At 31.8% G+C, this 22,946-nt stretch overlaps 1 protein-coding gene across 1 annotated transcript; it reads left to right on the top strand.

The window, feature by feature from the left end:
* Positions 1-3,143: 3,143 nt before the first annotated feature.
* On the top strand, positions 3,144-5,338 carry LOC112679219. Its single transcript, XM_025548940.1, has 5 exons — positions 3,144-3,184; positions 4,244-4,407; positions 4,488-4,628; positions 4,743-5,018; positions 5,250-5,338. The coding sequence occupies exons 2-5, from the start codon at positions 4,273-4,275 to the stop codon at positions 5,322-5,324; spliced, it is 627 nt and encodes a 208-aa protein (XP_025404725.1). The 5' UTR covers positions 3,144-3,184; positions 4,244-4,272; the 3' UTR covers positions 5,325-5,338.
* The last annotated feature ends 17,608 nt before the right edge of the window (positions 5,339-22,946 follow it).

Raw genomic sequence — 22,946 nt, forward strand, 5'->3', positions numbered from 1 at the left:
CTACCGCACAAGATCTAAATTTGTTGAACTTTTATCTAATTAAACTTCAATTATTTAGAGATTACATAAGTAAACATTTGTTTTTATACTGTATATATTATACTTTATATATAATGTGTTAACATTGTAGTAAACACATTTATTATCAATATTTATTTTCGCAATATTCGATTAAAATAATGTAATATTAATTGTAATTATTATCATAATAACTAACAGTCATTTTTATTATGTATTTTGAAGAATAACAATCAAAGAAAAAAATACCAACTACTCGTAATAGCTAATTGTTAATAATTTATTTAGTTCGGATGATTTGAAATATCTAAGATAATCCAGTTTCTCGAATTGAACGACTGTTATTGTTTGAATAAATTCTATAATAGTGGTTTTATTGCTTCATTTTATACTTTTGTCTGAAATGCACGCGAATTCTTTCGCTATATAGCCATTTATCCTACATTTGTCTTTTCGCGTTTCATTTTCACTTCGTAATCCTTTCGACGGTATCACTTTTGCAAAAATTACTGCAATTTTGTATACTTCCGGACCACACACGTCCAGACTTCACGGTCGTATAAATACATTGATATCGAGCACCGTCAATTCTAATATGTTTTGTTGCATTATTTTCTATTTACATACACACACACACACACACACACATACACACGTATATACTTTTATAAAAAATAAACTTCAGTTTTAACGTTACAAGTGTCAATGATTTTGCATTATTATTTGGTGTTTTTTAGAAATAAAACTAAACTTATCAATATCACATTCACATAAATAAATAAACTTTTCAAGATAGTACACGAATAATATTTACAAGTGTGACGTAATTTTTATTTCACAATCTCATAGATCACTAGGAAAAATGTGATTGAAGCTGTCATTAACCGGACAGACAGTCGGCCCAAGTCTATCTTAACCAGTTTTTTCAAATTCACCGGATCGATAAAAGGTAACAGCGTTCACCCCGTGACCCCCGGTTAGTCTATGAACACACTTAAATGCTCACGCATTTATCAGTTACGATTTGTGTGACCAAACACGAACGATAATTTTTTATATATTTTGTGGATCAAACGATGGAATCCCAGGCGAATACATTATATTAATACATAATGAGCTGAGATGAAAATAAAATTAACCATATTATGAGAGCAAGTTAAACGTTTTCATACAATTAGTGTCACTCAAAATTCCTCAATCGTTTGTCGGGACTGGTATCCAGATGTTATGACTTTTGCACATTTCTTTTCGGATTTTCTGTAACACGATTTTTCCTATCTACGAATTTAGTAATAAAGTGCATATAAATACAAAAATAATTAATTTTAATTTGCGGAACGCTCATTGACATTTTTAAGTTTTTTAATGACAAATCTCGTTTACTCGACTTGTATTTCGCCTACGTTACCGAATGCCTACTACGACAAAAAGAAAATAGAGTACAAGGAAATAGTATTATCATTACTATTATGTAAACAGGGCGATGATGGGGTTCATGACTTTTGTACATATTCCAAGTGTTACTATGTGGAAGATGATTTTTGAAATATTAGTCCGTCAAACGGATCTATGTGTATTATGCCCGTGTTTACTTTGTCCTCCTTATACATACGTCATTTCAGGACTCGCGTGATATTTGTTATTATTTTAGCCATAACCGGGGCACGTGTTGAACCCTAATGGTGTATACCTATACGTATATGTGCGAGCGCGTGTGCGCGCGTCTGTATAATAATCAAAGCAAACCCTTTCGGCCGATCACAGAACACCGCCACAGTCGCCGCTAATGGACCACTCTGCATGTATGTTTGTCCTTTACAATTCATCATTATTATTCGTTTGCCATCTGCGGCAAACCGACCAGGACCATGACGGCAAAAATGTATTTCGACTGCGAAACTCGCCGAATGCGAGATATACTACTATTACATGTATTAAACACACACACACACACACACACACGCACGCACGCATACGCATACGCTTACGCACCAAACACACACTATGTTGTTCACGTTATTATTATTATTTAGAAACATTCAACAGGCGAGTAAACGGTTGACGTTTTGCCATCTGACGACAAGACTTATTCAAAAGGCGCGTCGGCTTACGGTGCATTATATGCGTAGAATAAATAATAACGATACGAGTAAGCTCGACATTATCCCCGAGAAAACATACGATCGGTCCGCTCTGCAATGTAACGTTCAGCAATAATAATTTACTTCTACATATTTCACAAGACGTTTAACGATGGTGTTTTAATGGAATACCCGTACATCGTTAGCACGGGCAAAAGATAATTAATACGTCAAACGAATCATGTCATTGCAATCGCACTGATTAGAATTCGAACAAACCCTGAACAGCAAGCAAGGTATAACTAACTTTGGATATCCAATTATTTTGGTTCTTTTGTTGTGCTAAACGTTATTATGAGAGGTCAAAACTCGCGGCTGTTTCACTGACCTAGTGTAAGCCGAGTGATACCTCTATACATTTTTTCTCAAGTACACCATTTGAAAGCTTATTTCGAGCTACTTACAATTGTTACGTATTATCAGAACGAAGAGAGTTTACATTTATGTATTATATGTTTTAATTAGTAATGTAATGTATATTCGAATAATCTAATTATCCGAAGATTCAAATTCGAATAATTCTATCGCGAATAATTCAAATATTCGAATATTATATCGTTCGAATAGTTCAGTATTCGATGTTACAATACCTAATTTGTTTTATCCGTTTTTTCCATAACAACCTTTTTATACTATTTATTATTAATAAGAAATCCATATCTACACAACTAAAGATAATGTATGTCAATGATTAATCGACCTAAATACGAAAATAGTTCTTATCTTGCAGGTACCTGTTCGTAGTTAGCTTTATTTTGCTCCTTATAGCCGATAACTCGTAATAACCATACTCATTGTAGATGTATATTTTAACATACAATCATATGTGCCGTGCCGGGACCTAACGTTTTGCTTGTAAGCAGTATCTCGTTCTAATCGATGCTCGCTATAGTGATTTATAGTTTATACGGTATTAAATAATAATTTAATTATGATATTCAAGTATTTTGCACAATTTTTATTTTTGTATTTTAATTGTCCTGTCAAAGAGTAAATATCGCTGGCTTCGAATCCACTTCTCACAGGTCTTTATGCACTATAAGCCATATAATATTATTATTAAACGTTTTGTGTTGCGCGAAAACTTAAACGAATAATTTGCGTTACGTATTGTATTGTAGCATCGAATACTGATATTTGAATATTCAAATAATCGAATAATTCCTATCACTAGTTTTAATATTTAACTTTGCCGTTTATAGTTGTTTAATGTATTATTATTAAGATACATTATTATTTTCGTCGTGAGTTCTATGATTTAATTTTTAATTGTATAGGTTACCATCCCTTTTGGAAATTACGCGCTCAAAATAATTACGTGCACTAGCTTTGATAACATTTTCAACGATTTTAAAACCACGATTAATTTCACACAATTATGTAATAATTCTTTTAATACGAATACAATTAAATATCAGAAATATTACTATAATTTATGCATCACTAATAACTACACTTTTATATTTTTAATACTTATCATTACGTATAATTCTCCAAAAACTAATTATAATATAATTAATACTAATATAAATCTAACTAATATATATCATACGTTGCCACATTGTAAATGACACTTTATTAATAGATACCGAATTTCACTCTTTAAATAGTATATTTTTTGAGAAGAACTATAATAATTATTAATTTTATCACTGTTTTCATGTTGTTGTTTTTTCCACTATTTTGTAACAAGTCATTTAATTAACAAAGTATCAACTGTTGAAATACTTAGGAACTTTAAAAGAAATATGTTGAAAAGCCTAAATACAACATACAGATAATTTATTTATTTTTATATGTACACAATATAACATTTAATAAGAATATTGTGTTAATACGAGGACAATTTTTACATTTATTATATAGCATAAGAATTTTCTTAAATTACGGTGAATTGATAATTTTTGGAATTTTAAAATTATAGTTGTCAAAATGCCTTGATATATATATATATATGAATATACCTATTCATCAGTTTCTACGGTTACTTGTATCTATTCTTTTGGTTATAAATTGCCCATCTTATTCAAACTGTTAACATAAAATTTAACTAAGATTTTTTTAATTATCCTCATACAATACAGTTCTCGGTAGAAATTTAACATTCAAAATCATGAAAATGGTCGATACAAGTCTATTCGAGCATAATACACTGCAGTTGAGAAAAAAACGAAGTAATCGGAGACCTCGTACGCAGAATTTGCTTTTACGTATACCAAAGCCGTTGAAAGTTTTAACAGATTTAAGAGTATAGTATAAACACCTACAGTTTAAGTAATTTATTGAATGAGCACGCGCACATATTTATTTTTTTTTTTCGTCACACAGATTTCACACTTGAAATGGGAAACCGAGATGGTATTAGATTTTAAAATTGACCCGAAAGAAGTAAACAAAGGCATTTTACAGCATCCCGTTGTGATTCTAAGACGTCGTGCGTGCGGACCGATTCCAAAAGAAAAGGAAATTGTAACAAAAGAATATGCAAAATTTTTTTTTTTTCATTTTTTTTCAACGTCCACTTAATAATATTAACAGCAACGATAAACAAATGAAAACGATTGTATTTATTTTTTGGAGCAGCTACGGCCCATACTACCAAATTTTCTCAAGAATATCAATGCCTTATACGGGACTATTATTCATTCCGAGACCAAGGATCTAGGCTATGAATTCAAAGAGCTCGAATTCGGAGAGTCTACCGTCTACGACATTTACAAGCATGGACCTGATTACAAAAAACTACTATCCGAGCGCAAAAAAGAAATTGGACTACATTTGCCACGATCAACTCGGCAATACAAAATGGTCGACTATGGCTCGGAAATTACGAAAAACATGGAATTAAAAACTTTCGAAGTAATACATAACACCGTGTTGATATTTCAATTATATACTGATTAGTCACACTTCATAATAAAATCTTAATGCGTATGGTAATTATGTTATTTATTATAATTCAAGATGCAATGACATATATATAAATATTATAAGTTATGATTGTATTAAGTATATCCCACGTGTAATATTAAAAACGTAAAGTGTAACTTTTCGCTTGCTCATAATAATTGAATTATTTTTCCTTTGCAGGATTCCGTAGCATTCCATAATCTGTGCAATAAACTAATTGATGAACCGTTCAGAGGCTGTCTAGGTATCAATTAGATCCACAAAGGAGGATGTTATTATATATTATATTCAGAGATGTAGGTCTTGCATATGTTTTAGAGAAAAAGTATATAAAGGAAAAGACGACATGTTTTCAATGTATAACACCATTTTATAAATGTAAAATTAAACGAAACGAATCAGTAACTTTTTAATGTTTTTATTTTTTATTTTTACAAGATGATTAATAAAAGAAAAACCAGTTAAACCGCATGTTTATTAGCGTAAAATTAGTCCCGATATGTTTGTCACGTATACCATTTAAGGTATACATTTTGGTTCCATTATGTAGTTTTTTTTTTATATAAAATCATTTTCTATAAGGTGTTAGGTGAATTGCGTCCCTGTTGTAATTTAATATCATATTTGTATATCAATATTACTCATTTATTTGTCAATCATTTATGTAAAAACAATTATAATAGTATAATATAATATATTTTATATTTAAATTATAATAATGTATTATATATTTTAAACAAGTAAAAATTTAAAGAAACGGCTTTGACGTATTCGAATCTGGTCAACAATTTATTTTTACATTCAATGATTTTTTCTCGAAAAAAATTTTCTTTCTCCACAATTTGATGGGATTTTCTTTGTCCATTACTTCGTATTTCTATGTATGTTTTAGGCTGAATATTTTTTAAAACATCAATAAAGTTATAAATACTTGGATGACTAACCATAAATAGATTATTTCATTTAAATTGAAATGCCTCACAAATGTTGGTTGTCCAATTATTCGTTAGTGCAAATTCAGCCCAAAGATTTGGAGGGAAACTTGCATCTGTTATAATGTAAGTTTTAAATGTGTAGTCTATGGAATTATTAATTCGTTCATCTTCAATGAATGAAATGGATAGTAAACCATTTTGAAATCACTCTTGAACCTCAACTGAATGGAAGAAAAGCAACCCAAAAATAAACTTTAAAAATTGACTTTATTTGAAATTCTATTGTTTTAAAACATTTAGAAAATTATCATAGTGAACGCAATTCACCTACTTGAAAAAAAATATCGGAGACGCAATAATTGGTGAATTATTCACCTAGCTGTATATTAACATTTTATTTATGAGGCGCCATTCACCGAACCCACCTACAATACATTAATTACAAATATTATTATTATTTTCAATGTTCTTTTTATTTTTAAAAAAAGTGACTTAGCAGGTACCTACTTTTTTTTTTCAAAACCATTTTTAACGTTTAATAGTGCCATTACATTTATTTGTTTTTCCATTGATGAACAATACTTACAAAATTACAGCAAATCACAAAAGTTATGATTTATAAGTATAAAAACTTAAGCTATCGCAAACCTATAATTTTCACATTTTTTTTTATGTCTACATTTATGATTTTTTTTCTTTTTTTTCCTTTTATCACGAGACAAAATATACTTTTTATTTTATGTATTGAGGTGGAATATTTTTTTCCGTACATAACAATTTAACATCGAACCAATAACCAATAACATCTAACCATACGTATATTATTTATATTTTATATGTGTTTAAAATTTAGGTGAGCGGATTAGCAGGTAGGTACATTAACATTGTTTGTAGTATTTATGGCATATTATAACAACTAATACAATAGGTTCGGTATGAGGTTTGTATAGATCAACATTTTTTGGAGTAAAATAGAGACATAACTACATAAATCTAATTTTATTTTTTCATTGTAAAAATATAAGTATAAAAATGACTTAGGATATATTATAGATACACAGTTCTAATTATATTATCATGAATTATAGTATGATAAAAAGTTCAAAATTGAAAGATAAACTTTTAGATACTTGGGACCAAATTTTAGTACATTATTGTTAAGATTTTATGTTATCAAAATATCATTATGATTATTAAGCTACGTGGTATAGCATGTATTTTTGTCCTAAATAGTTCGATTTTGAAGATGTCTATTAACAAATGTTTCACCTTCTACGCAATATACTGTGCGTTCATCAGGCATTCCTTAACTTTTTTAATGTAAATATAAATTCATTAATTTTTTGTTGAACACGGTTGATTGTAAAACATACAACGTTCGTTCCACGTGTGTGTGTGTGTGGATAGCCCATTTATATTTGCAAATACATTTATTATTCACATGTACAAAAGACGCCTTACGAAACGTTAGTTTATAATATACTCGTAGGTTGGTCAATCAACAAAAACAACGGGTTTCTAATTATTATTGCAACAGTCCATTTCAACAAGTAAAACTTTTATAGGGCTTATAGTGCTACAGCATTTTCTGTTAAGTGTGTCTAATCAGTGCTGAATTTAGTGAGGGTGCAAATGATGAGAAACGCCGGGGCCTTAAAGCTGATATTTTTTTATGGGGCTCGGATGCAGGTCCAAGATTTTCTTTTAGCATAGAATAATACATTATGACTGTACAATATATCAAAAACATTTTACCATCAATCATTTAACAATTTATACAGATATTATACAAACAACTGTGATATTATTGTTCATTGGACAATAGTTTGTTTTTAGCTCGTTCTTATTATTACTATCTATTCCATTTTAACAGTTGTCCCGAATAAATAGATAAGGCCGTTTGTGTATATTTTTTATTTATTTATTTATTTATTTTTTTTAAGGGACCTTCGATTTGTATAGTTATACCCTGGCCTCCCAAGACTTGAATCCTCCAACGCGATGATGAAACGAACGGAACAGTGAAGCCGCGATGCGTCTATGCGAATCGATTGAAAATACGGTTCGGAGTATTTTCGCGAACAACCGAAACGTATTATACACATACAAATTTAAGTACAGCGGACAAAAGGGTTGTTTTCAAAGTCGTAAAAATATTCGTCTGTACTTTTATTATTGTTTGATGTGCGCATCTTATATACTCACCGGTCGGTACGCATAATAGTACAACGATGGACGACGAGCGTGTTATGTGTATTGTCAAGGTATTATCTACAGGTAATACTTGTACACGTAAACGTGCGAGCGTGTGCACGGACACTCGGACGTATTATGAATTAGTTTTTTTTCTTTTTTTCTTGATTTTTTCCCCGTATTCACGTCCGCAGAATTCAAGGGTCCACTGTCGCGCGTAGACTTTGCGGACGTCTTGGCGGCGGTGCGAGCGGAGGAAACAAAAGCGACCAGACGCGCATGTATATTACAATAATAGTTCGGTGGGTAGCTGCTACCCTCTAATGTCTAAGTACATAATAGAAATGCCTCTGTCGCGTACCAACCGAGTGCAGGGACCGTTTCGCGAACGACGCGTATTGTGACGCGCATGAAACGGGTTTAAAAATGCGACCGTTTCCCGACACGATAATAATAGATGCGGTGCGAGCCCCCGCCGCACACACGGATCCGGCGAATCAGAATGACGAAATTAGCGCGATTAACGTATTGAACCGTAAACGTTGTGCGCACGGAGCAGTAAACACGAACGCGTCCGGCGTGACAGAGACGTTTCTCGGACGTTTCGAAAAAAAAGAAAAAGGTGAAGAAAAAAAAAAAAAAAAACCACCCCCAACGTCTTTCGGCCAAACGAATAATTTCCGTGCTTGATAATAATGTGAGGTACGTCTTCGCGTCCGCCGACGGCTCCGGGTCGCCAACAGCGTCCTCGTCGCCGTGCAGGTCCTGCCAACGCCGCACAATGGGCAGCGCGTTATTATTATTATGTTATATTATTACTAGTGCCGCCCGAACGCGTTTCCTCGAATTTTTTTTTTTCCTCCCCGACTGGACCGTACATTATTAATATTATTATTATTATTATTGTGATTACTATTGCTCCGCTAGTATTGTGCACTGAAGATGGTACAATGTTTATACCTACGTATACCGCATACCGCGAAAAGGACTCGTACGTGCGGGGGCGGTGTCGACAAATTTCCCGGATGCGTTCTCGTGTCGTACATTGTTATTGCTATTATCGTCGTCGTCATGATCGTCATGACCACCACCACCATCATCATCATCATCATCATCATCATCGTCGTCGTCGTCGTCGTTGTGTACCGCAGTTGGACCGGCGACGCGCACGTCCATCAATGGGCTAAATGTTTCCGCTCCGTTTGGCTCTTCGTGTCGCGACCGCGCGCGCATTGTCGTGACGGGTCACAAACGCGCACGCACGCACGGCACGCCTCGCTACCGGAGTGATGAAATGAACGAGGTACGAGATGACAAGAAAATTATTTGTTCCGTTCAGGCATTTTCAATGAATATTATTATTTAGGTCGTAGGCGTTACTAAGGGGTATCGAGAGGTATCTTTGCTACCCCAGAAATTGTTGTGGGGTATCTTTTGCTAGCCCAAAAAAGTTTATAGATTTTAAAAATATATTCTAAGTTAATTATTCAAGTGTGTACGAACATAGACCATCTATTATTGTGATTGTATCCAAAATAATTATATTTTGTAATAAGTCCAATACGGACAATAAAACAGTGTATACACTAAACGTCATACCAAGATTTATGAAGAAGAGTTAGCCGTTTAAATAAGCCAGTTAAGCCAGTAAGCTAGTTATCATGTTAAACCTTTAAACATTTATTTATCAACTTTCTAAATAAAATAAACTTTGTTACCCCAAAATTTGGACTTAAATGACGCCCATCATTTAGGTGCTAAACCATACGAACCCGTTTTAAACAATTCCGACGTATTACATACCATATAATGTACCGCGATCGATTTAGTTCGAATATAACATTTATTTTTATTATCCGTCATAAAAACGGTGTGAAAAATGCGTTAGTGTATTATGGTAAGACACGTTGTCAGTCCGGTTGTATGTAATTTTCGCCAAAAGTGATAGAAATAAAATAAAAATAATATAATCTGCGCCACGACCGATAGTAAATAGTACTATGTGATGTGCCATAGCGATTTGTTAAAACTGATTCATCATTAAGTCATTTTGTCACCCCTATCGTGTTAGTCGTATATGCCGTATATTCTATTTTATTTTTTGTTATACTCGTAGAAGTATGTAATAATTTTTAATATTAGTTGAAACAAAAATAGTTTTTGTAAACATTGAAATCGATATAACTCCATTATAAAATGTGTGTTGACATATAAATCAATTCCTTACAGTATAATTTTATGGAGTAGGCATGATTAGACATAATATTATGCCCATATTATGGGCATGTGGTGCGAATTACATTGCGAGAAAACACGACGTGGCGTAAATTGCATGTACTATTGGTGGCGCAAATTACCATCGCCCGACGGTCCACTTGTTTGCCTTCGGCGATCCGCCGGTTGCCGACCGTTGTTAATATTGTCAAATAGTAGTTAATTACGCGGGGCTACGCCTGAAGACACCTTTTACCGTCTGCCGTCCAACGGTTCAACGATAGAACCGCGTCGTAGGTAGTTACCGAAAGGTTAAAATTAGACAACGCGAAGGATGTGTATTCCCTTGAGATTTTACATTAACGCTCCAAGATGATTTTTTTTCGGTTAGCTTAAGAAAACTAGACACAGATAAACTACTTATGCAGTATATAATTCGATCTAAAAAACTGTCTTTTGAAACCGTTGGTTCATTTATCGAATGTTTGTGCGCACGAAAAGGAAAATAAAATGGTGTATCCATTCGTTTCGTTCAGAATCCAATTAAAATGTGGAATGTTACAAAGTACAAGCTATTTCTTTATTTGTACATCAAATGAAAAGAAAAATTCATTATTTCACCAGTTGAAATATAGCTTTTGTATACTATATGCGGCAGTCTATAACAATACTAGTTAATACGTCGACACTGATAAGACGAACAAAGTACTTGAACCATGAATATTTTCCTATTACTTCAACATAAAATACAAATAATGTTCAGACAATTATTGTTCAAACCGTTTGCGGCGAAACTAATTTACCGAATGTATTATCATAGCACCGGTAAAAATCACATTCAAAATGTATGATAATTTGAAAAAATGAAAGTGTATATATTGTACGAGGACATTATAATAATTTAATTTTACAAATCACAAAAATAACAAACATATAATTACTTTTTAACATTAAATACGGGTAAAAGATATGTTTTATTTATTCAATGCACTAAATAGATACTTAATTCAATAATAATGTATTTCATATAATAGTTATATAAATAAATTATTGTTTAGATTGCCCTTTACAACCCCGGCGATTTGATATCTTAATGCTTAGTAAGCATTGATAAAAGTTTCATATTGTTGAATAAAAATACCAATAAAATTAGATCTAAAGTTAATTGGTAAATTAAAAAATATTTCCATTTTTTAAAATTAAAAATTAGTCGAAGAAAATAACTATTAATTTTGAATACGATTTACTTACAGCTGAAAAGTTCGAGCACTTAAAAATACGAAATATTAAAATTAAATTGTCTATTTTTTAAATAAATATAATATTCTAATGTGAAAAATAATGGAAAATAATCATTACAGCGAAAAATTTTTCAAATTTTATATCATACAATTGACTACTTTTGAAAAAAGAAAGAATACATAGAAAAAATATTAGAAAAAATAAAATAAAATTGTCGAAAAAAACCGGCGAACTCGAGAAAATATACCATTTATATATATATATATATACTGATTTGATATTATTGATGTCTAGTTTAAACAAATATATTTTAAACTTCCAATAATTAATCTCATTAAAAAAAAAAAATAAAGAAAGATCAGGTTACAATGTTGACGATGCTAAAATACATATAATATTTATTATAACGACGAATTTTCCCGGTTCTTTTTTGAAAACCGATACAAATCCAATCATTTCCGAAGTAAGCTTCAATTTTTTTTTTCTTTTTTTGTACAGTTTGTTTTCTGAAAACGTAATGTAATCTGTCTGATAAAAAAATAATAAAACAAAATAATAATAATCGTGAAAATTGAGTTTCGAATTTTGCCGAAACAAATAATTGAATTCAAAGTAGTCGGGGTAGTAGTAATGGTTCGATTTTAAACGGTTGAAGCGACGAAAGAGTGTCGACATTCACGTACGGTCGGATTGCCGTCGTCGAACGTTCGCAAATCGAAAAAAACGAGAACCCGCTTATGCTTACGCTCTATGCGACGGCCGCACGACGAGATTAACCTAACCGTGCGGGTGATGTCAGTGGCGTAACTGAGTAAAAACCTAGGGGGGCAATATAATATATGTTAATTATTATTACCAAAACCCTGACATCTCTCCCCCTCACCAGTTACAACATATTTTTATTGTATGTATTTTATACACTATATCTAATTGTTTGATTTTACATAAGTCTTTTAACTCATTTTATGGTTTAGATAAACATGAATTGTAGGTAGCATGTACTAGGTACCAATATTGTTAAATAATACCTATAAAGAGTTCATTAATAAAAGGTGCTATTTGGACTGTTGGATTATCTGGAGGGGGGGGGGCAAAATTATACCTTTATCTCTCAAAAAATTTCAGAAGGAGCACTTGCCCCTCCCCCGCCCCTCTCAAAATTACGCCATTGGGTGATGTTAACGTAAACCGCGCGAGCGCACAAAACGGTGCACGCGCCGACAACTTGTGCCGATGTACCGATCCGTTTCCTTCCGGCGATACGTTATTATGTTTAAACGACATCCGCGACGACCGTTGTACCCTCTAGAACGTGTGTACGTCTGCGCACGGGTTGACAGGTAAGTATGGGCGTCTACTTCAGTCCGCGGCCGCGGCGAAATTATTACCGGCAAATCGATAACACCCGAACCGACGGTCAATACTCGTAACACACTGTTACGCGTGCACCGATGTTGTTGACGCGCGTACTATACCCGTCCTAAACACGACGACGATGACGATGATGTATAATTACGTCGTTCTTTAGGTGTACTTAAAAAAACAAAAAAAAAAAAACTCCCGTTTGGCCAACCCGATTTCGGTAATATCTGTACAGTCGTTGTTATGGTTTACACATAACATTATCACGGCACCGGCTGAGGTTTTGTCCGCAAAACGTGCAACGGATCCGCTTCCCGATCACTAACATCTAACTTTCAGTATTATTACTCCAGTGGTCATGGCGCTCGGTACACACGCACTTTTCGTACCCCCTAGGCACGGCCCTGGTCATTATATAAAATACCATGTTTATACCCGATTCCGCTAACATACACAAATCTAAAATAATTTAATGATTCACCATGTTCACAAAAAAATAAATATTACTATGCAACAGAAACTACACAAAGGTGTTCGCTTTAAAAGTTTAAAATAAAATAATTATTAGAACTTTTTATTCCAGCAATAAAAACATTATAATATCGTGGTATATTATAATAATATACTATCGTAGCTTATTTCAAACAATCTAAACGTGATGTTTCAAATTCTAAAACACGATCCATCTGCCTTTTACTACATCTAGATAATAGTATATCTAATGAAACGAACTCCTGTCTCCCAAATACAGTAAGTTATAACTGTACTATATTACACACACTGTTTTTTTCATAACAAATTCACCAAATTCAGTATCATGTGAGTTGTGATGTCCAGTCGTTTTATCTGAATACTATAGATTGGCATAGTCAAGGGGTGGGACTAAGGGGGCTATAGACCTTCTCCTTATGTGTCGTGTATGTACTAAACTAATATACTACTATTTGATATTAAATATTTTAAAACTTTGTTACTAAATAAATGTTGACGAATAACGGGTGTTTGCCACTGATACTGTACGTGTAAATTATCTTACCTAATCGAGTAAATATGAAGCGATATTCGAACTATCGCGGTTCGACTGATAAATAAGTGATTGCGAACAATAAAAAATAAAATTCGACGGTGAAATATTATAATATTTAATATTATATATATATTATTATACACGTGGTGAAATATGAATAGTTAAATGAATATTTTGACGGTAATGAAACGATGTGTGTACACAAGTAAAGGTATTCATTGAAGTGACATGACCGGTATGAATTATTATGGCTGTCGAAAGTAATAATTTATAAGTATATATTTTATAAATAGTAACAACTTACGTGTATAATATCACAATTACATTATAACGACTCAAAATAGACTTCAGATAGTTGCAGTTATTGCATTAATACTTGTATGATTGTTTATAATACTACAATAATGTTTTTTAAATTGAGAAAAAATTTAAAATTTAAATTTCAGTGAAGAAAGACTTGACACGAGTGGACCCTACTTATGACATCAATTTGGCAGTTGATAGAATGCATTGGAGAGGTATTGTAGAAGCGACATTAGACCTAAATGGTCTGTTTTAAGCCTAAGAAGAAGAAAAAGAAGTTTTTTAAATTGAAGGTTTTATTCTATGACGGATTACGATCCATCGCATCGACGCATTTCATTTCTGCAACAAATGAAAAAATGGCAAATAGTTAACTTAAACATGAAAAAATTAGCAGTTTATAGGAAAACATGCGTTTATAGTGTATGTGGTCAGGAAATATTTTACGTTCTTACATTAATAAAATAAAATAAAAATAAAAAAAAAAGTAAATTATTTGTAATAATAGCATACATTTGTTTTAGTTAGGTTTTGGTTAAACATTGTCTTCGTCAAATATAAATTAGTTATTTTAAAAGTGGTCTATAAACTGTATGGATTTTGACATTAATAATTCGAAAAAAAATAAAAGGCACTGAATGTGTAATCTAATATATTATTACATGTTTTTCATTTAAGTTTAAATTTAAAATTAATGCAGAAAATAAAACTTTCCGGTAAGATACTGAGGGTTTCGTTTCATATCATTCGAGGCTGGACAAACAAATATTAAAGAGTACATTTGGATTATTTTACTATTTTAAAACAAAAATATAATGCACAGAAGAAATAAACTCTTGTGTATTTTGCATGAATATTAATTGTTAAAAGTTCATCATCAAGATCATTTCAGTGAACGAATTGATTCAGATTTAGAAGGTGAGAACGATTCGTGTAATATCGTTCAAACAACTCCGACTGACGAGTTTCGAACTTTAAATGATTTACCTACTATTCAATAATCATTTCTTTTGCAACAGGTATTGAATAATAGTGTAATATTACTCTATGTATGAATGTATGAATCATAGAGTAAAAAACTGCGAACCTTCATAAATACAGTGGTGATAACCATTGTAATCAACAATTTATATAATCAACCATTATATTATTTATTCATAGCTAAAGTTTTTTTATTAAAAATCCATAATTTACACATAATGTAAACTTAATTTATTAATTTATAATTTATTTAACTTAATCTCATCATCTTAATATAATAATTTAGAACTCTCACTTACATAGAGTCAATGGCTTAGAAGTGACCAACTTCAATAATACTCGTATAATCGTTTTATAATACTGTCCGTTGAAAATAAATAAATAATATTATTAGTAACAAAGATCTCTAGACTTTTCCATAGATTTTAATAAAATAAAAAATTGATGTATCTATTTAAAATCTCATCTTAAGTGCTTCTCATTAATTAGATAGTAAAAAAATGTTAATCCAGTCATAAATTCAAAATTGCGTTAGGACGTATCGAATTATAAAAAATGCCTATCTGTTTAAAATATATTTATCCCGCCCCCAGTTACATATATAAGACATATGCCTTTTTACAGAGCCAATATTGAACTATGTAATCTTCTTTCTCCTTTCTTGGCTTTACAACTCTTTAAGAGTTTTGGTCGCCACCGTCACCCTTCTCCAATAGTCACGATCCTTTACTCTGTCTTCCCAATTTGTCACTTCCAGTGTTTCTAAGTCCTTCCTTATTCCATCCATTCATCGCTTTCTAGACCTTCCTCTTTGTCTTTTCCCCGTCGGTTGCCATTCAATTGCTGCTCTCGTATTCTTGATTTCTGTTTTCCGCATGTTATGACCAAATCATTTGAGTCTTTCACATTTAACGCAAATTAATTGAACTATGTAATATTAATATATAAATTGCATACGCAAAAAAAAATCGAAAAATAATTTACCTAACGAAATACCACTCTAAAGAATAATATTTATAGGAAAGAGTATTTTTAGTCTAAAAGTATCGATTATGTTCAGGACCGTATACCTCAATAATGGTCATTGGGTATGGAATAAAATAAACGTTGCATATATTTATTTACATTATTGCAAACATCGCATTGTTATCGTGGCAAGAAGAACTTTTGTTCACCCCCAACCACCATCTCGCATTCATACACGCGCATACCTATCAATTATCATCTGTACCATGTGCAGTACGCATAATAATAAGCGGGATGGTCATCCGCGTACAAACGGGTGAAATAAGAATGACCATTGTGTTCCTTTTGATACGCGCACATGTGCAATATACATACGATCGCAATGACCGTACACATCGACACCTCGGTACAGGGATTTTGCACGGAGTTTTTGTGAGCTCACAAATCAAACGCTTTTCGAAAATGTGGCACTGTGCACGTGCGTGCGGTACGATGTCTACATCGAGACGGATGGCAAACGATGGAGATAATAAAGAGGTTTGTGAGAGAGAGAGAGAGAGAGAGAGAGAGAGAGATATAAAGTGACGGAGCGAGTGGACACGAGCGTCACAAAGGGAGAAGGGTGAACCGGGAAAAAATAAGGAAACGAGGAAAAAAGGATAGATCGCCATTTGTTTGCAGTGCACGCGCGACCCCTCGGAGCGTGTACGCGCGTACGTGTAACGCCCGACGCCGCCACAGCGGTGGCCGTTGCGAATTCGGTGAATTAAGAAGAAATAAAACGGGTTATACGTTGTATTATTATTATTGTACGCGACCGTCCCGCGTTGGTCAGAGGGTAGAACACGCGCACGCACACGCACGCATAAATGGCCAGTGGCCGAAACGACAACAATGGACCAATCGTTTCGTCCGATGTCGCACAAAAGGGCTCTCTGTACGCACGCGCGGGCGCGCACCCGCGTTTTGTAATAGCGTTCAATGCGATTTTTGCCGAAACGCGCACTTGCGCGCGCGGACGTACGGCGTGACAGAATCGGACCTTTATAATCTCGCTGGCGCGTCATTATGTTTCCGCGTTCATCGTGCGCGCGAACCGTATGGTAATAATATATTGTTGTTGTACGACGCGCGCGCGCGCGCGCGTTTCTTTTGCGCGCCGCGACCGTTTCGCCGTCCGGCCCGTCACTACTACCGTGACTCAACCGACGGCGGCGGACGCGGACGGACATCTGCGCAAAACCCTTTCGACGGACGAAAAGGAAAATGAAAAAAAAAAAAAAAAAAACGCCGAAAGATAATAATACGATTATATATACATGTGTGTACACATATATCCTCGGACCCGGTGCAACACAACGGGTCAGCTCGCATTACTCGTGGTCAGGTCATCTGCGCGCGTCCGTGATGTCTTTTTGTGCACCGCACTGCTACGGTGCGCGTACAATGTAATACATATTATTATTATTATTATTATTAGTATTATTATTATGCGCACCTAAACGCGCAGTATTTAAAGAGAGCGTACGGCGAAGGTGATTCCGTTGGTACGTTTGAGTCGTCTGGTTTTTTTTTTTTTTTACTCTCTCTCTCTCTCTCTCTCTCTACGTCCAACAATGAACACGAATCTCCACTGATCGATCGGTATAATGCATCGTATTGTTACACCGGTATCGGGTGTCAAATGAGCAACAGTTGATTTGACGTTCGCGAACCACGGTACCGAAAGTTCCCGAGGTTTTTCTCTTATCCGCATCTGTTCAGCGATCGTTTACATGGGGATCGTTCGTGTGCGTTTACAGGCCAGACGAAAGTAGCCCCATTCTCCCGGCTCCCGTGCTCCATAAACATTTTATTTGCTGGTCCCTCGCGCACGAGTCATCCTTTTTTTCTTCTCGTGGGTACAGGTTTATTTTCAAGTAACACGTTTTTTTCGTGAATTTTAAATATTATACGAACATATGATGCACAAATGTTATCATTAATTATATTACATTGATATAAAATAATTTAACATATTATGTATAACACCTTAATTCGGAAAACGAACTACGGAGTTTATGAAAAAATCAATCACACTAGAAATTGAAGCTGGCGTTAATGGCATTAACTGTACGATTTCACAATCGAGGAATATTAATTTATAAGTATTATTTTTAACATTTCAATCCATAAATAATTATTAGTGTAAATCCCACAACTCGATTTATACTATACGTATTTTAACATAGTATGCAAGTCTTAATATTTTTTCATTGACATATAGAATACAAGTATTCTCAAAAAATTGGTGTAGAGAAATTATTGTTTTATTAAATCTTAATTTGTTAATACAACATTAGAAACGTAACACAAATAAAACTAAAATATTCAACTAATTTTTATCAAGAGTAATAATTGGTTTGCGTTAAATGATTTATTATAATGTGTATGAAGTTATATGTTTTATGAACTATGTGTTTTGCATTTATGACAACTGGAATATCTTAACATATTTAAATTAAAACATATTGTTATGAGCTTCTGAGTTACGTCTCGTTCACTTGAATAATGCCACCGTGACGGTTATTTTGTAGTGTGGGATTCGAGGAAGAATTGTTATCCAACGTGTGGATGTTGAATACACAATTAAATATTATTTCATTTATCGAGTCGGTTTATTAATTAATGACAATGAATAACTTAACACTATTTAACTTAAGAATTATACACTGTTTTGTAGCTAGATCGAAACACGACTGAATGCCCATTACTCCTGTTGGTCGTACGATGACTGTCGTGAATGCGTAATCAGCATTTAATTGTACAGGGGTTCATAACAATAATTTATAATGTTTTTGGTTACTTTTCACAAAAAAATTGAAAAGCAACTACCATAAATGAGTAGCCTCTACTTAAAAATATAAAATATGATTGTTACAAGATATGGGATAATATTTTTATTAATATACATCTATAATAATAATATAACATATACTTCTAACTGTGTGATAAGGTATATTATTAAGTTCAGTGTTCGGTTACAATTATTAAATGTTTAGTTTTGATAAATTAAAACATTTACAACTGTAGCCTCAACAAAATTCAATATTCTGTTTTGTACAGCAACAAAAACTTGGTAAAACGTAATACTATAATTGCATTTTATAAATACATATGCTTTCAATGCTCTCTACATAACGTAATACTAGTGCACACACGTGACTATTTACGGTTTAAGACATTGTTGGAGTTTCTTATTTAACTCTTTCGACAATTTAAGTAAAATACTCGTAGTTCGTAACTATTCAATTATTACTGATCCAATAGGTTTTTTATGGTAAGTACCTACCTACTTTGGAATATAATATTTCATTAGACCTAAATTACTTTTAAATTTAAAATAATACAGCAACATATATAAAATGACTAGACTGTCTTAATAACAAAAGGAAATATTATAGAATATCAAGAATAATGTGTCCAAATCATTACTGCATATATGAAGAAGGTAAGGGGTATATAAATACTTCAATAAGGAGTTTTTTGTAATGAACTTTATTAGGCTGTATATAAATTGCGGCAAGAAAAAATTTAACATTATACAATTTGCGACAAAACCGATAAAGATACATTTTATAGACTGCGAAAATTTATTTTATACACTTTTTTATTTTATTTTATTACACTTATTTTATACGGTATTATGTACTATGTAGTATGTAATTTGTACCAATGTATAACTATGTAAATATATATTTTAATTAATTATATTATGTTGCGTCTTGGGTATTCCCTTGTTTTATTACACTTTATTTTTGATTAATATTTAAATTTGAATTTAAATTTGTTTGACACTATTTATTGTTTACCATTCTAGCTAAACATTATTGTAAATTCCATCACGTAGAATTAAATATTAAACTTTAAACTACTTCTACTGACTTTTAACACTATTAAGTAGGTAATAATTAGTATGATCAAAATTAAAGGAACCGATATTTAATATGTAACGTTAAAACTTAAAAATACATTTTAATTTACCCAACTATTTTTGTACGCAAGACGCAACATAACATAATTAAACGACATACATACATAGGTACACATTACGTACTATGTAGTATATAATATTGTAGGAACCTATATAAAATTAATTTCCGCAGCTTGAATAATGTATCTTAATGATTTTGTCACAGATTGTATATTATTAAATTTTTTCTTGCCGCACTTTATCATCTCCCATTAATTTTAGGTTTAACGTGTAACACATACTACTTGTACGCTTGTACATTATTAAATAAAGATATTTTTGCATTGATAATTTTTCAAAATTGTATACACTCAAATCAACAGTAAAATATGTATATACAGTCGAATCGCGATAACTTGAAGCTGAAAGGGGATAACAATTCACTTCGAGATATGTATTATTCGAGATATCTAACTAATTTATAAGGGAAGATTTTTCTAGGAGAATAAAACACAATTCGAGTTGTCAAGTTTTTTTGAGCTATCGAGGTTCGAGTTATCGCGACTTGACTGTATATATATTATTTTAAAATACAATAGCAAGTCTGCAAATTATTTAACAATGATTAATTCTTATTCACTTTATTTATTTTTTATTTCAAAATAAATAATATTTATTATTATTATTATTATTATTATTAATAACAATATTTATTGACTACGGATACTAATATTTTGTGAAAATCTGCATTTTATAAAGTTTTTTTTACTATTACATGAATACATCTAAAAAAAAACGAAACAATTGATGTAAGAAACAATTAAATTTGGTTATTATTAGCAATTAGTTATTGTTTCATTAACCAGGAATAAAATATATTTTACTTTGCCGTTATATGATCATTAAAAAGTTTACAGCTTGCATATTTATAAATAGTTTTATCAATAGTAATATAAAATAAATGTTTGTTATGCCTACAATAAATATATTTGCAGCTTACAAATGTTTCGTGAGGCGTGCAAGATTGTATTCGCATAATATGCGTTTATATATATTTATATTCTTATAAATATATATATATATATTATGTAACACTATTTCTGTAAACATCACCAAATCAAGATTAGTACTATACTAGTTGCTCTTGTAACACCATCTAGGAATAGTTATTAAAAATTGATTTATATCCTTATCTAAAATTACTGCTATTTCTGAGTCAACAACTTCTCATTGTTGTGATTATCATATTTTAGTAATTAGAACAGATGATTTTTTTTTCACTGTACATTATAATATTTAGGTACCTCAAAAAATGTTCTGCCATAGGTCCCACAAATTTTTAAGTCATTAATGTGGGTAGTAGTGGATCCAAATAAACAGCCCGAATGACAATATTATTATAATGACTTTAACTTTTTTGTGATAATAATAAACGTTTTTATTCTAACGGAGATTGTTAATACAATTAAATGACTGAAGAAATTATTGATCGAATATACAGAACCATTTGGTTAATTTTAAAGACAGATTTACAAAAACCTCATAAATATTTTCTGCAGATTTCCGTTTCACCGAGGGAACAAAAAAGATTTGAGAAAATGAAAAATTGGAACTATCGAGTTCTATAGGTTACGTTATTAGGTGTAGTGAGTGTTTTGATATAATAACGCATGACGTTTGACACAACATAAATTTACTATACAATATCAGTTGAGATTTACGAAATATTAAATTTTATTTTACACGTATTAAATCCCATGCAATAAGTACAATGCAATAAGTACAAAGCTTTCTATGGTTGTTCGTTATTTAAAATCTTAATTTCGGCTTGAGTGGCTTTAAATAAAATTACTTAAGATATTATTATAGTTTAATTATATTTAAATCAAACAAATTAAATTTTTTAATGATTTACATGTAACACCAGGAAAAATGTAAGATATAGATTACATACTAAATTTGCAAATTTTGAGTGAGTAAATGCCGAAACGCATAATCAAACACCCTAATATTTAAGAATTAATAAATTCTTAAAAATGCTCTCAAAACTTGAAAAATGCCCTCAAAGCAACAACATATGTCCTAAAAATGCATGCAGTTAAATATGTCATAAAATGCAAAAAGAATGTAAAATAAAAATTGCATTAAATTAATCAGTATCAATTGAAATACAATTTTTTTTACAGACCTATGTGTTAAGACATTATAAAAAAAGATACATTTGCATAAAAATCCCAGCCCTAGCGATTACGTTTATATTTAATTTTTTGAACATTGTGTTAAAAATTAATCATTAACAAGAACATTATCAAGTATTGATAGAATCATATGATTCATTCAATATCCAAACGGTTTTTATTATTTAGATTTTAAAGTTAAAAATGTAAGTCGTTATCAAATTATATTAATATAGTATGAACTGTAAAACTTGTTCTATACAGCAACGAATAATAATATGAAGAATGAATCAAAATATTTCTTCGGTCCCATGCGATTCAGTCTTAGAAAATTTTTAATACATCGATTACTAAATATTTATACATAATTCTTTAAGACAAAATATAATACACATGCATTCTTTCGCCGTTTGTCGTCTAGTCATTGATTTTACATGGATACTTATTCTTAGAATAAGGTATAAATGTTTTTATGTGTACGAACATTAAATAAATGAATGCGAGATTATAAGTATGTAATACTAT

The sequence above is a fragment of the Sipha flava genome, unplaced genomic scaffold (assembly GCF_003268045.1).
Source record: "Sipha flava isolate LNK unplaced genomic scaffold, YSA_version1 0_pilon_pilon, whole genome shotgun sequence".
NCBI classification, from domain to species: Eukaryota; Metazoa; Arthropoda; class Insecta; order Hemiptera; family Aphididae; genus Sipha; species Sipha flava.